The sequence below is a fragment of the Eretmochelys imbricata genome, chromosome 5, assembly GCF_965152235.1.
Source record: "Eretmochelys imbricata isolate rEreImb1 chromosome 5, rEreImb1.hap1, whole genome shotgun sequence".
Classification (NCBI taxonomy): Eukaryota; Metazoa; Chordata; order Testudines; family Cheloniidae; genus Eretmochelys; species Eretmochelys imbricata.
Window position 1 is genome coordinate 39777542 of NC_135576.1, and position 15088 is coordinate 39792629.

The 15088-nt window shown below is 44.8% G+C and overlaps 1 protein-coding gene across 4 annotated transcripts in view; it reads left to right on the top strand.

Annotated features, from left to right (window-relative positions):
• The window catches only part of IPO11 (importin 11), a 311009-nt gene that overhangs the window by 101123 nt on the left and 194798 nt on the right, over positions 1 to 15088 (top strand). For all 4 annotated transcript variants that reach the window (XM_077816907.1, XM_077816909.1, XM_077816906.1 and 1 more), the window contains exon 17: positions 726 to 852. In XM_077816907.1, the coding sequence (XP_077673033.1) occupies positions 726 to 852 (127 nt within the window). The remainder of the gene's footprint in view (positions 1 to 725; positions 853 to 15088) is intronic.

Here is a 15088-nt window from a genome sequence, read left to right on the forward strand (position 1 = left end):
CTGGTTACCCTGATGGGCATTATAGAAATGCTGATCTCTTTCTAAAAGGGGGGAAGGAGGAATGCGGGGCCTACAAAGGGAGAAACTCCTGGGTTATAGTTAATCCTAGCAGACAACATGATAATAAAGGGGTAGTTTTATTTTTAAATATATTGACATTGATTTATTGTATGCAGAATAGATTCTCTCTCTAATGGAACCTGGTAAATATAAAGCTGAGCTTTATATAAAATAAATAGAAGTCTTAAACTATTTCCTTGTAAGCTTTGTGGGAGATGTTGGTATGAAGGAAGGACTTGAATGCGGCAAGGTGGTGGCCTTGCATTCCATTTAAAGAAGGGCATTAGCATGTTTGGCCATGATCTGAAAGAAAACACTGAGATGGTTTGGGAGAAGAGTATGAATAAGGTTTTTTTGGATGATGTCCTTGGCAGAGCAGAGGGGGCATGGAAAAACAAGGGGCACAGTGAAATCAATGTAATAAGACAAGGCCAATAAATAAGGAAGGGCAGTTTTCTCAACGAAAATGGTGCCTGCTAGTGAGGCAGTTTGACTTCAGAACTTTAAAGGTGTAGTTCTCATCAGTCATGTTTAAGGAAAGATGTGAAAAATGGGTTTGTTGGACATTGTCTTCCAGTATTCTTCTAAAACAGTTTTTATTAATACAGAAGTTTATTAAGAAGGATAGTAAGAATCTGGTACAATAATTCTTTTTTGTTTTAAAGGTATAAGCCAATACGCCGGCGAGTAATTTGGCTGATCGGACAATGGATTTCTGTAAAATTCAAGTCTGACTTGAGACCAATGTTATATGAGGCAATTCGTAACTTGCTTCAAGACCAAGACTTAGTGGTATGTATACCTAAAAGTAACTATTTTTAACAAATATTTTAGATTGTTTCATTTATTTCTTACCTACACTTAGATGAAAAGTTTCAATTCCCTACACTTTAGAATTGAACAGTATATACTTCAGGAGCAAAATTATCTTGTCAGGGAGATCTCTGGTGTATCTCTTCTTTCCCTAAAAATATCTGCCCAAGGGCAAGGCATTGGATTTCATTTTGAATCCTGCCTAGAAGTTGTGGGAAAAGTTTCCAAATCCACACTTCTCTGACTTATTCATAACCTGTTTTCAAGCATCGCTAATCCTCATCTTGTATTAATTATACGCATCTCTCTCTCCTGCTAAGTAGCTAATCAATATACATGCATTTTGTGATTGTTGAGGCACACCTATTTTGTGCTTCAGTGAACTTGTTTGGTTCACAAATTGTTTGAAAAACACAGTCATACTAGTTACATAGAGTTGCGTGGTATTGTTCATACCTTCTGGTACAGTGTTCTGCTACACAACTGTGTTTTTTACAAACACTACCTTGAGAGATGGTATTGCTACAGAGAAGGCTACATAGCTAGTTCACAGTGTATTACTGTATCACTTCTGGGATTATGACTTTCACTGACTTTTCCGCAAATGAAAGTGTAGTGGTGTTTGTGATGGAGAGTTTGATAAATTGTATCCATAACTTGTCTCATGTCTTCAATGAACTACCAGCTTTGAAAGTACACAAATGTCTTTAAAAATTGCGCTTGTTCTTAAAAATACTAAAAGGTAGCAATTTGCTCTAGAAAAATGAGTTTGATAACTCACATCTTTGATCAGTCTTCTACCAGTTATAGTGTTACTATTTAAGTCATTGATTTGTGAGAAGTTTAATAGAAACAGGTAGGTCAGAATATTTGATAAATAAACATCATGTAGTGCTGGAATCTTTATTAAATATCTGTATTCACTGTAATGTAGTTGTTTCATTCCCAATGTTATGCTGTAATTGAAGGCTGTAAGTTAAAACATTGCAGGTTTTTTCCCATTTTCTAACATGATGGTTACAGGGCTAGCTGCGCCTCTGTCCCTTTCTTTGACTGTCTGAGTTTATCCGCTCAGGTGTTATGCCTAATGCCCTTACCTTTTTTGGGGAGGAGTCTGCAGTTCTCCTAGTCTTAGGGTCTCCAGGCTACAGCCCTGTGTGCACCAACTGTGATTGCTCAGCCAGCCTGACTGGGTTCAGTCCCAGAAATTCATCAGGGTACTGTGACCAGTGGTTAACACCAGACAGCGTTCTTAAAAAGAACTTAATGGTAGGAACACAGCAAAGCATAAGGGAAAAAAAGGATTATAATACAACGAAAGGTCTACATGCAGAGCTATCTTACCTGAAGTACGAGGTAGGCTTATCTTACCTCTGGAGTATGGTTCACATTAACTCAATACCGCAGTCTTCTCTCTTCAGGTAGGGTATCTCTTTAAGTCCAGCCAAGTTCTGGTTTGACCAGCTCCCAAGGGTAATGAACTTCAAAACGGTGGTTTGTGCGTTGTCTCAAGTGTTTTATGAGCAGCTGGTTTCAGGAACCATTGTGGTTCTTCCTGCACAGGTGTAGCCAATTCCTGTGTGAATTAACTCTTTATACTCAGACAGTAAATAACAATAACCATCGGACAAACATAACATATACTCATAAATTATTGCAGCAGAAATTATTCACAACCAACAGAAACTACTTGCAATGAAATTCTGATGTTCACTGAATCAGCTCCATTGCTCTTTTTTCTTCAGCAGCAGTGCCCTTCACACTAGATTTCCAGGTTTCTATTTAAGGGAGATATTCCTGTCACATTCTGGGGTGCAATCCAGACCAGTAAGGGGTTGTCACCACCTGTCTCACAACTTTGAGTGCCTCACAATGCTTTGCTGTTGTAGCCCCAACCTGGGCTGCTCACAAACAGCCAAACTCAGGTCAGATCCTGAGTGTCTGAGTATAGTTGCAGTCCTGGCCTACCAGCCAATCAGCAACACAACAGTTATAGTGGCTTCCACCAGCCTTGGTTACTGCTTTCAGGACGACCTCAACACACACTCAGTCCCAAACTTTCCAAAAACGTGTTCTGCACTATCCAGCCCTTTCTTCAACCGTTCAGATATTATGATCTGTTGCCCCTTTAAGGAGACAATATTCAGCAGTTTGCTACTTTAACTGGAGTTACAAAACAGTTAATAATTGTTTAAACAGATCTCAGGATAGCTTTAAAAAAAGAAAAGTGTTGTTGTTTCCTCACTTGTATGTGGAATTTTAGATCATATACATAAAAGTGGTGACTTCTGGCTCCTGGGTACCGATATAACCAAGACTCTGAGATTAGTAGCTAAGATGAATGAAAACCTTGTTTCAGTTTTGGCGTTCTAGGCAAATAAAATGTGTTTAATTTTTTTCATTAAAAACTAGGAAATAAGTCAAAACTTTGTTAATGGAAAATTAATGGTGCAAAGCATTCAAGCCAGGAAATGCAATAGTTAAGATTTCACATGATCACATACTATCATTTCCAAAGGTCTTGTCTCTTCCAGCATGAATCGTGAATGCTATAGTGAATGAAGTATATATTTTTAATTGACTTCATTAGAACAGATTTGAAGAGAAGGTGCACACAGATCATCTGCAATTTGTCAATACTTTAAAAACTTCTATGCAAACTGAAGTTATTAAATTGTTAAAATATTTATCATGAATTATCACTGTTAAATGAATATTTTTGAATTGAGGGCCAAATTTATGGTAAATCCATTGACACCCCATCCCCTGCATGCCCTCATTTGTTGGTGTGGACGCTTCATGTCAACCCCATTGCTAATAGTAGACTCTAAACCCACTGCATTTAAACTGTGTCCTCCCTGAGATGATCTGATGCCCTTAATCGATGTACACAGCAGATGCCTCTTCTGCCTCAAGGAGGAATATATTCTTGATAGGTGTTCCACCTACTGCTGCTTCTCATTCTGGACCCAGAAATTTTGAGATACAAGAGTCAAACTAAACCTCTTGGAGCAATGCCTGGAGATCACATCTGATTCTGGAGAGGAGTTGTCCTTCAAACTGGAGCCAAGGAGATTATATTTGACAAATGCCCTAGCTGCTAGTCACCCTGCCTTGTCTCCAGCAAGGAGCAGAAAACTAAGAATGCCAAGACCATTGGCACTGTTGCCAGGATCCCCAGTGCTGTGACCACATCAACCTCGGCACCATCTCCCAAGCAGAGGCCCTCAGTGCTGTCCTCTTCAGGTGCTGAATGATGCTTCCACACTGTGAGAAAACACAGTTTAGAACAGGTCAACATGACCATTACTCAAGGAGTTGAGGGCCAGAGATAAACCCTCTAAATCCTGTACAATGTTGAGGGATGGTAGCAAGCCACTATCTATGAAGAAGGCTTGAGAACCTGTGGCACTAATACGAACATCAGTGCTGAGATACTCCTTGGTACTGATTCTGGAATGACCACTAAGCCACTTCTGATACAGGGGTACACTTTAGAGGATCCACTTTCACACCTCCTCTTGCCATCAAAAGTGATATCTTATGTACTGGCACCAGCAACATCAGCGCTGGAACTACATCCAGCTGCACTGCTGTTCCTGGAGATGTACTTATGGTTTGTGACCCCATGTTGTTCTTCCTTCCTCACTTCAAGCATGGAACCCTCTCCTGAGAGATGGTTATCTCAGAAGAGCCCCAGCATGGGCTCCCACTGCATTAAGTCCCAGAGTGGAGCCCCTTCATATGTCCCAAGAGGCAGTCCCAGTCTTTATTGGCTTTGGTAGGTAAAGCACCTTCATCGAAACTGGAGTTCTGGTGAAGAAGCAAAGGTGGCTTGAGAGACACTTCAGTTACCTTCTCCTGCCTGCCAAAAGAATCCCTCTCCTCCCTGATGAAGCTGTCACATTGGCCCCAACACCAGCCATCGATGATTTTCAGGCCTTCGAAGAACTTCTCTAAAGAATAGCAAAAGTCTTGGCTATTGAGGCAATGGTGATCCAAGAGATTATGCACAACCTGTTTGATAACCTTAGCTCCTCAGTGCCCAGAAGTCTTATTTTTCCAATCAGTGAGGATATATTGGACCTAGGGAAGGGTCTATTCCATGCCCTGGCCTCTCTTCCCCAACTTCAAAGTGAGTAGAAAAGTGCTACCAAGTCCCACGTATGAACTTTGAGCAGTTCTACATGTATCCAACACCAGGGTCTCTTGCCATTTCTGCAGTCTGAGAGACCAGATCCACTGAGAGGACTCCAAAGACAAGGATTCCAAGAAACTGGACCTCTTTAGTCAAAAGGCCTATTAATCAGCATCATACAATTCAGCATTGCAAACTGCCACACCCTGTTCACAAAATACAGTTTTTTAATGTGGGAAAGGATGACATCTTTCCTCTCTTAGCTCCTGCTGGAATGCAGGGGGGAATTGAGAGACACCTTCAAGGAAGGGCAGGTGCGAGCCAAAAAGATCAGTAGTGGTAGTAATGGACATGTCCGATGCGGCCATTCAGTCCATGACTACAGCAGTCAAAATGCTCTGTGGTTCCTTGTAACAGGAGTCTGGAATCCCAAAACAGGTCCAGCTGACAGTTGAGGTTGTACTCTTTGAGGGCCTGGACCCTATTCAGTATCCGAATGGATGAGGCACTCCATTCCCTTACTAATTGGAGTGTGACCCTTAGATCCCAGGGAATTTACACTCTCACACCATACCATAAACCCTTCGAGTACCAGCCACCTCAAAGATGGAGACCACCATCTTATTTCCATGGTCGCTAACTGGAATAACCACTCAGAAAGAGACGCAAGTGGTCACTGCTGAAATCGATCACCAAGTTATTGTTCCACCAGTGGGGCAACCCAGTGGTAGACTACTGCTATTTTGGCTAGCACCTGCCCTTCCTTGAGGGTGTGTCTCAGTTCTTCTTCGAGTAGTGTCCTTATGGGTGTCCACTGTAGGTTTGTGTGTGCCCCTGCGCATCTAATCAGAGATTTTTGGTAGCAGTGTCCCATTGAGCCCACGCATGTGCCCTCCCTCCCTCATGGTCTCCCTCACTTCCTTCTCAATCGCCTTTGGCCTCAGATGCAATGAGCAGTTGTCCCTTCCTTATCTGTGTCATTAGCATAAGTAGTGTTTGTTTTGTTACCTTTATTCACCTTAAAAGTAGTTAGGCTAGTGTTTGTTTTATTTTATTTTATTTTATTTTATTTTATTTTATTCCTTTGGGTTAACAAAAATAAAATAAAAAGAGAGAGAGAGAAAAGAAAAGAATTTCAGTATTCTGTCCTGTCTGGAGGCATTCCTCCCCCCCCCCCCCCCCAGCATCTAGTAGACTCATAATTTTTTTTTTCCAGTTTAAAAAAAAAAAAAAAAGTAAAGACACCTTCTTCTGCATTCCTCCCTGCTTGAGGAGGACACCCCCTGCCCAGGGGCATGCCTGGCTCTCTCTGCTCCAAGTGGTGCCTCTCCTGCCAGGAGTCAGTTCCTATAATGGCCAGACACTCTCACTGTGCCTGGGAGAGCCTCACAGAAGTGCTTTACCTGCCACAGCTAAAACGGCAGCCTCACAAGAGCTGGGAGCTGAAGTTAAAACTCCTCCCTATGGAGAAAACACTTCAGTCTGCAGGGGACTCTAGTGGGTGCTGACCCCCCGGATCATCCCTGGAACCTTCACTTCAAAAGGGGTCAAGTCGTGAAGAGGAGGAGGAGAAGAAGAAGAAGAAGAAGGAAAAAAAAACCACCAGCAGACTCCCCCCTGGAAAGGCTCATAAAAAAAGCTCCTCCAACAACTGGCTAGCCAGAGGGGTTCCCCAGTGTGGTCATCTCGGCACTGATCCAAACACATGCATTCCGAGTAGCTGGCCAGCCAGTGGGACTCCTCAGAGCGGCCACCTCAGTAGGACAACACCAGCAGCTCTGAAGCAGGGCACTGAGAAGGGGCCCCCTGCTGTGACCTCTGCCCTGCTGCGAGCTCTGCTCTGCGGCACCGTCAGCACCGCAGCTCTGAAGCAGGCAGCCAAGAAGGGGCCCTCTGCTGTGACTTCTCCTCTGTGACCTCTCCTCTGCTGCGAGCTCTGCTCTGTGACCTCTCCTCTGCTGCGAGCTCTGCTCTGCGGCACCGTCAGCACTGCAGCTCTGAAGCAGGCACCCGAGAAGGGGCCCTCTGCTGTGAGCTCTGCTCTGCAGCACCGTCCCCAAAGCACTGTTCCAGAGACGCAAGGGGCTTCCACAGTCATGCTCTGAGGCAACGGTGGCGCCCCCTAAGGAGAGGTTTCAGAGTAACAGCCGTGTTAGTTTGTCTTTGCAAAAAGAAAAGGAGTACTTGTGGCACCTTAGAGACTAACCAATTTATTTGAGCATAAGCTTTCGTGAGCTACAGCTCACTTCATCAGATGCGTGCTCTGGAAAGTGTAGAAGATCTTTTTATACACACAAAGCATGAAAAAATACCTCCCCCAACCCCTCTCTCCTGCTGGTAATAGCTTATCTAAAGTGACCACTCTCCTTACAATGTGTATGATAATCAAGTTGGGCCATTTCCAGCACAAATCCAGGGTTTAACAAGAACGTTGGGGGGTGGGGTAGGAAAAAACAAGGGGAAATAGGTTACCTTGCATAATGACTTAGCCACTCCCAGTCTCTATTCAAGCCTAAGTTAATTGTATCCAATTTGCAAATGAATTCCAATTCAGCAGTCTCTCGCTGGAGTCTGGATTTGAAGTTTTTTTGTTGTAATATCGCAACTTTCATGTCTGTAATCGCGTGACTAGAGAGAATGAAGTGTTCTCCGACTGGTTTATGAATGTTATAATTCTTGACATCTGATTTGTGTCCATTTATTCTTTTACGTAGAGACTGTCCAGTTTGACCAATGTACATGGCAGAGGGGCATTGCTGGCACATGATGGCATATATCACATTGGTAGATGTGCAGGTAAACGAGCCTCTGATAGTGTGGCTGATGTTATTAGGCCCTGTGATGGTGTCCCCTGAATAGATATGTTGGCACAGTTGGCAACGGGCTTTGTTGCAAGGATAGGTTCCTGGGTTAGTGGTTCTGTTGTGTGGTATGTGGTTGCTGGTGAGTATTTGCTTCAGGTTGGGGGGCTGTCTGTAGGCAAGGACTGGCCTGTCTCCCAAGATTTGTGAGGGTGTTGGGTCATCCTTCAGGATAGGTTGTAGATCCTTAATAATGCGTTGGAGGGGTTTTAGCTGGGGGCTGAAGGTGACGGCTAGTGGCACTCTGTTATTTTCTTTGTTAGGCCTGTCCTGTAGTAGGTAACTTCTGGGAACTCTTCTGGCTCTATCAATCTGTTTCTTCACTTCCGCAGGTGGGTACTGTAGTTGTAAGAATGCTTGATAGAGATCTTGTAGGTGTTTGTCTCTGTCTGAGGGGTTGGAGCAAATGCGGTTGTATCGCAGAGCTTGCCTGTAGACAATGGATCGTGTGGTGTGGTCAGGGTGAAAGCTGGAGGCATGTAGGTAGGAATAGCGGTCAGTAGGTTTCCGGTATAGGGTGGTGTTTATGTGACCATTGTTTATTAGCACTGTAGTGTCCAGGAAGTGGATCTCTTGTGTGGACTGGTCCAGGCTGAGGCTGATGGTGGGATGGAAATTGTTGAAATCCTGGTGGAATTCCTCAAGGGCTTCTTTTCCATGCGTCCAGATGATGAAGATGTCATCAGTGTAGCGCAAGTAGAGTAGGGGCGTTAGGGGACGAGAGCTGAGGAAGCGTTGTTCTAAATCAGCCATAAAAATGTTGGCATACTGTGGGGCCATGCGGGTACCCATAGCAGTGCCGCTGATTTGTCCCCAAATGTAAACTAGTTATGGGTAAGGACAAAGTCACAAAGTTCAGCCACCAGGTTAGCCGTGACATTATCGGGGATAGTGTTCTTGACGGCTTGTAGTCCATCTTTGTGTGGAATGTTGGTGTAGAGGGCTTCTACATCCATAGTGGGCCAGGATGGTGTTATCAGGAAGATCACCGATGGATTGTAGTTTCCTCAGGAAGTCAGTGGTGTCTCGAAGGTAGCTGGGAGTGCTGGTAGCGTAGGGCCTGAGGAGGGAGTCTACATAGCCAGACAATCCTTCTGTCAGGGTGCCAATGCCTGAGATGATGGGGCGCCCAGGATTTCCAGGTTTATGGATCTTGGGTAGTAGATAGAATATCCCAGGTCGGGGTTTCAGGGGTGTGTCTGTGGGGATTTGATCTTGTGCTTTTTCAGGGAGTTTCTTGAGCAAATGCTGTAGTTTCTTTTGGTAACTCTCAGTGGGATCAGAGGGTAATGGCTTGTAGAAAGTGGTGTTGGAGAGCTGCCGAGCAGCCTCTTGTTCATATTCCGACTTATTCATGATGACAACAGCACCTCCTTTGTCAGCCTTTTTGATTATGATGTCAGAGTTGTTTCTGAGGCTGTGGATGGCATTGTGTTCTGCACGGCTGAGGTTATGGGGCAAGTGATGCTGCTTTTCCACAATTTCAGCCCGTGCACGTCGGCGGAAACACTCTATGTAGAAGTCCAGTCTGCTGTCTCGACCTTCAGGAGGAGTCCACCTAGAATCCTTCTTTTTGTAGTGTTGGTAGGGAGGTCTCTGTGGATTAGTATGTTGTTCAGAGGTATGTTGGAAATATTCCTTGAGTCGGAGATGTCGAAAATAGGAGTCTAGGTCACCACAGAACTGTATCATGTTCGTGGGGGTGGAGGGGCAGAAGGAGAGGCCCCGAGATAGGACAGCTGCTTCTGTTGGGCTAAGAGTATAGTTGGATAGGTTAACAATATTCCTGGGTGGGTTGAGGGAACCATTTCTGTGGCCCCTTGTGGCATGTAGTAGTTTAGAAAGTTTAGTGTCCTTTTTCTTTTGTAGAGAAGCAAAGTGTGTGTTGTAAATGGCTTGTCTAGTTTTAGTAAAGTTCAGCCACGAGGAAGTTTGTGTGGAAGGTTGGTAAATTATCGTACCATCTCTAAAAGAGTGGCACAGAGAAACCCTTTGGTACCAGGTGCAACAAAACTCCCATCTAGGAAGTGTTCTGCACCTTCCCAACCATCGATACTGACAACATACTACAGATTCTCCTCTGAGGTACCACATGAGCCCATGGTAACACACGTGCTCTGATACTCTGGAGACCTGTGGCCTCAGTACCCAGGGAGAGAAAATTACCGTGGCGCCAACAAACTTTCTGTACTGGGCACAACCAAATTCTCATTTAGGGAGTGCTCTGTCCAACTATTGGTACTGACAACGTACCACGCACACTCCTTTGTGGTACCAAATGAACCCAAGGTACTGCATGAGCTCTGGTACCCTGGAGACCTGATGATTGGGGAAGAACCGCAATCCCCATTACTTGGTACCAGGACCTTGGTATCGAGCACATCCTGGCACCCAGAATCACTCTTGGCACCGGGCTGTATACTGCCAATACCCCAGTCAGCACCACCCTTACCCACTGAAGAATCTGACACTGGCCAGGAGGAGATCATTTCCCTCGCCCCTCATTGTAGCCTACTGTCACACTACAAGGGTCCTCCCCAATTCCATCAAGCCAACCTACAATCGTGGTAGGGGCCCCCTGAGGTAAGCCTACCGCCCATGCCCGAAGCCTACCCCCCCCCCCAGGCCATATTGTAATTCTTGGGTGACATACACACACATGTTGTGACCATCCCCAGTGTCTCTCAGGGAGAGTCCACCAGATGATTTGCTAAAGCCTGGCTGTCCAGAACACCTAAGCCAGGGCAAGAGGAAGCTTTTTCAGAATAGGAAAAAGAACCTGAAGAGGAAGCGACCCCTCCAGCACACTTCTCCTCATCTCTCCCAGATGAGGCTCTGCTGTCCACCTCTCATCACTAAGTGAAGATTTTAAGAACTTTCTCAATCTTACCAAGAGGGCTGCAGATGAGCTGCAGATTCCCCTGAAGGAGGTGGCAGATACACATCACAAGTTGGTGGAAATTCTGCATACCACCTTCTCATCTAGAATTGTCCTCCCAATTAATGAGGCGGTTCTAGATCCTACCAAAGTCATCTGGTGGACACCTGCCTCCATCGCACTATCCAGCAACAGAGTGTAAAAAACAAACAAACCAAAAAACCTACATCTCTACCTGAAGAGACAGACTTTGTTTTCAACATCCACAGCCTAACGCCATCATAGTGGATGTGGTTAATTCATGAAGCAAGCAACATGATGCCAAGTCAACTCCATACGATCAGGCTTGGCAAGATGGTGTATTTGTCAACAACATTACTGTTTAGAGTCATAAATTACCAAACTGTCATGGTCAAATACAGTTTTATCAATTATGTGAAACCCAATGTATTTCTGGAATATTACTGGAAACACGAAAAGAACAGATTCAGACCATTCTTAGAAACAGTCAGTTAATAGCCAGACTGGTTGTAGAGACAGCTGCCCTCCCAGTCTCCTTGACAGTGGTACAGAAGTGTGTGTGTGTTTGTTTGTCTCTCTAGATTGCTCAGTCTGTGACATCTCAAACTGCCTCTTATAAGCACTGTTGATGAGCAGGTCGAGAGCCTGAACAATGATACCTTACAGCATCAGCTGCCATCTATACACCTGTCACGCCACTCAGAAGTCACCTTGCCCTACTTCACAGCAGTTAGGACCAGCTCTAAAGCAAGGAGATTGATTTCTAGCCGTGAACCTATAGGGTGCCTACTTCCATATCTCAAAACAACCATCGTACAGCAGATTTGCTACTGCTTACCTTTGGGGCAGGATCATTTTCAGTACAGACTGCTCCACACAGGGTATTTTCAAGGGTTCTCTTCTTTGTAGTGGCATACTAACCCCGGTACAGTGACTGGACTCTATCAGCACCAACCTTAATACAGTACAAGCGAGAGCGTTCCTCTCGCTACCCTCATTCACCACCCTGGGACACATGTCTCCCTAATACACTGGGAGATCACCTACACAAGCACAAGGTTCAAGACAAATGGTCTTCCACAGAAATGACCTTCCATATCACTCTTTTGGGGCTAAGGGCTATCAGGAGTGCCTGTGCACACTTTCTGCCTTTCATCAAAAACAACACACAAAGGTCATGATAGACTTGATGTGACCTGTATGTTTTGTATAAACTGCCAAGGAGCTCCCAGATCTCCCTCCCTCTACAAGACAGCATTCAAACTTCGGAATTGATGCACCCATCACAATGTGCTCATCTCAGCTTTCTATCTACCAGGGATACAGAACGTGAAAGCCAAGGTCCTTGTTAGTGCTCCAGGGCCGGCCTGGGGAAACATTCACTGGCAGTTGCCCTCATCTTCCCATGGGACAGGGCCCACTAGTATGTCTTTTCCCAGTTTCCTACGCTGTCCAAGATTCTGTTGAAAATTCAACGAGACCAAGCGAGAGTTATTCTGATTGCCCTTCTTAACCATGACAAGTTTGGCTCCCTTACCTGACACAGATGGCAGTATGCCCTCCTGTTTCTGTTCAGCCCATCCCTCACCCGCTCTCTTAAAACAATGGGCTGACCCTTCACCCCAGTCCGCAGGTCCTCCGCCTCCAGGCTTGGGTCCTTCTTAGTTCCAAGGTTTAGAGGCAACACAACCAAATGTTGACCACTCAACATACTTATCTACAAAATGGAAACTCCAAGTTTGTGTCATTTCAAACACACAGACCCAACCTCATCTTTCCTCCCTCTGATTTTGCACTACATTTTAAACTCTCACTCAGCTCCCTTGAGGTACACCTTGCGGCGAAAACGGCTTCCCACTTGGTGTTTGCTCACCCACAAATATGTAAATTCTTTAAGGGCATTAGGAATCTTTTCCTGCATGTGACACCACCCACTCTAGCCTGGGAATATAACCTAGTTCTCAGGGTTTTGACTAGACCTCCCTCTGACTCCAAGGCAACTTGTTCTCTCTTACACCTGTCCATGAAGACAGCATTTCTAATTGCCATCACCTCAGCTAGGCACATAAGAGAAATAGTGGCCCTGATGGCACATCCATCATTCACGGCCCTTTTTTTTTTTTTTTTAAGACAAAGTATCTCTAAGGCCATATCCCAAGTTTCTCCCTACTTTCTCTGCACTTACCATATGAATCAACAGATCCATCTTCCTGTTTTTTCCCAAAACCACTTTGTGACAACTGGGAGACAATTGTGCATATGCTTGATATTAGAAGGACATTAGCATTCTACTTGGACAGGACTAAGGACTTCAGGAAATCTCCATAACTCTTCCTTTTTCCACAGAAAGATCAAAAAGCTCTGTGATAATCAGCTCAAAAACTATCCAAATGGGTCTCTAGTTGCATTAATCACTTATCAAGGGCGCAACTTGCGTCTGTCAGAGTCCATACGCACTCCACGAGGTCAGTTTCTACCTCAATCATATTCTGTAAGGATATCCCGGTCTCAGCAATCTATAGAGCAACAACTTAGGCCTCTGCCCATGCTTTCACAGAACATTATGCGATCACTGAAGATTTGGCCACTGACCACCATCTTCAACTCCACGGTACTCTCTGTAGTAAAAGACTCCACTCCAAAGTCCCAGCCTCCAGTGGTGGGTATTGCTCCGGAGTCACCTATAGTGGAGCACCCATAGGGACACTACTCATAAAGAAGAGGAAGTTACTTACCTTGTGCAGTAACGATGGCTCTTTGAGATGTGTGTCCCTATGGGTGCTCCACAACCCGCCCTCCTCCCCTCTACTTCGGAGTTCTCTATAGGGCTCTGTGGTAAAGAAGGAAGTGGGGTGGGGTGGGGGGGGAGGTTCGCCCGTTCAGTGCTAAATAGCCTCGAGGCAGACCATGAGGGAGGGCACATGCGCGGGTTCAACGTGACACTGTTACAAAAAATCTCCAATTAGAGGCGCAGGGGCACAAACACACCTACAGTGGAGCACCCCTAGGGACACACATCTCGAAGAACCATTGTTACTGCACAAGGTGAGTAACTTCCTCTTCCTCCCTGCATTCCAGCGGAGGCCAAGAGAGGAGGGGTGTCACCCTTTCCCACATTGAAAAACAGTACTTTGTGAACAGGGTGTGGCAGTTTGCAATTCTGAATTGTAGGATGCCTATTAATAGGCCTTTTGTCTAAAGAGGTTCAGTTTCTTGGAATCCTTGTCTAACCTAAATCTCCCTTGTTTCAATTTAAATTAAGCAGATGGCTAGTTTATATTACAGTATTTGGAGTTTTTAAAGATGTGTGGCTTCATTCCAGATATGAGTTGCAATAAATAAGTGTGACAGGAGCGACTGTAACAACGATTTCCCTTCTTAGTATTATGGGGAAAGCCTTTGCCCGAGTTGTCCTGAACAGACTTCAAACCCTTTCAGACAGAATCTATCCTGAATGACAGTGCGGCTTCAGAGCTGAAAGGTCTTCTATTGGCATGATCTTCTCTCTGAGACAACTACAAGAGAAATGCAGAGAACAAATAAGGCCCCTCTACTTAACCTTCATCAATCTCACAAAGGCTTTTGACTTTGTCAGTAAAAGTGGACTATTCACGCTCTTAAAAAGGATTGGATGTCCCCCCAAGCTCTTAAGCATGATTCAATCCTTCCATGAAAACATGTACGGCACGGTCCAATATGATGGCTCAGTGTCTGAACTTTCCAGATTTGTAGTGGAGTTAAGCAAGGTTGTGAACTTGCCCCATCTCTATTTGGGATCTTCTTCTCCCTGCTACTGAAACAAGTTTTTAGTTCCTCAACTGAAGGAATCTACTTACACACAAGATCTGATGGAAAGCTGTTCAATCTTGCAAGACTCAGATCTAAAACCAGGAATCGGGAGGCCCTTATCCATCACCTTATCTTTGCTGATGACTCAGCAGTGACAATCCACACAGATGCTCATCTTCAAAGCCTAATGGAAGTTTTTCCAAAGCCTGCTGAGACTTTGGGCTTACTATAAGCCTAAAAAAGAAAACATAATGTGCCCAGGAGTTGAGGAAGCACCCTCCATCAAGATCAACAACTATGACCTTAAAGTGGTGAACGAGTTTTCACATACCTCGGCTCCACTATCGCAGTCAGCCTTTCACTTGAAACAGAACTCAATATCTGCATTGGAAAGGCCACCACAACAATGCCTAAACTGAACGAGAGGGTATGGCAAAACAACAAACTGACAGAACACACAAAGATCTGTGCGTATCATGCATATGTTATCAGCACACTTTTGTAAGGGCCTTATACTCCCATCAGGAA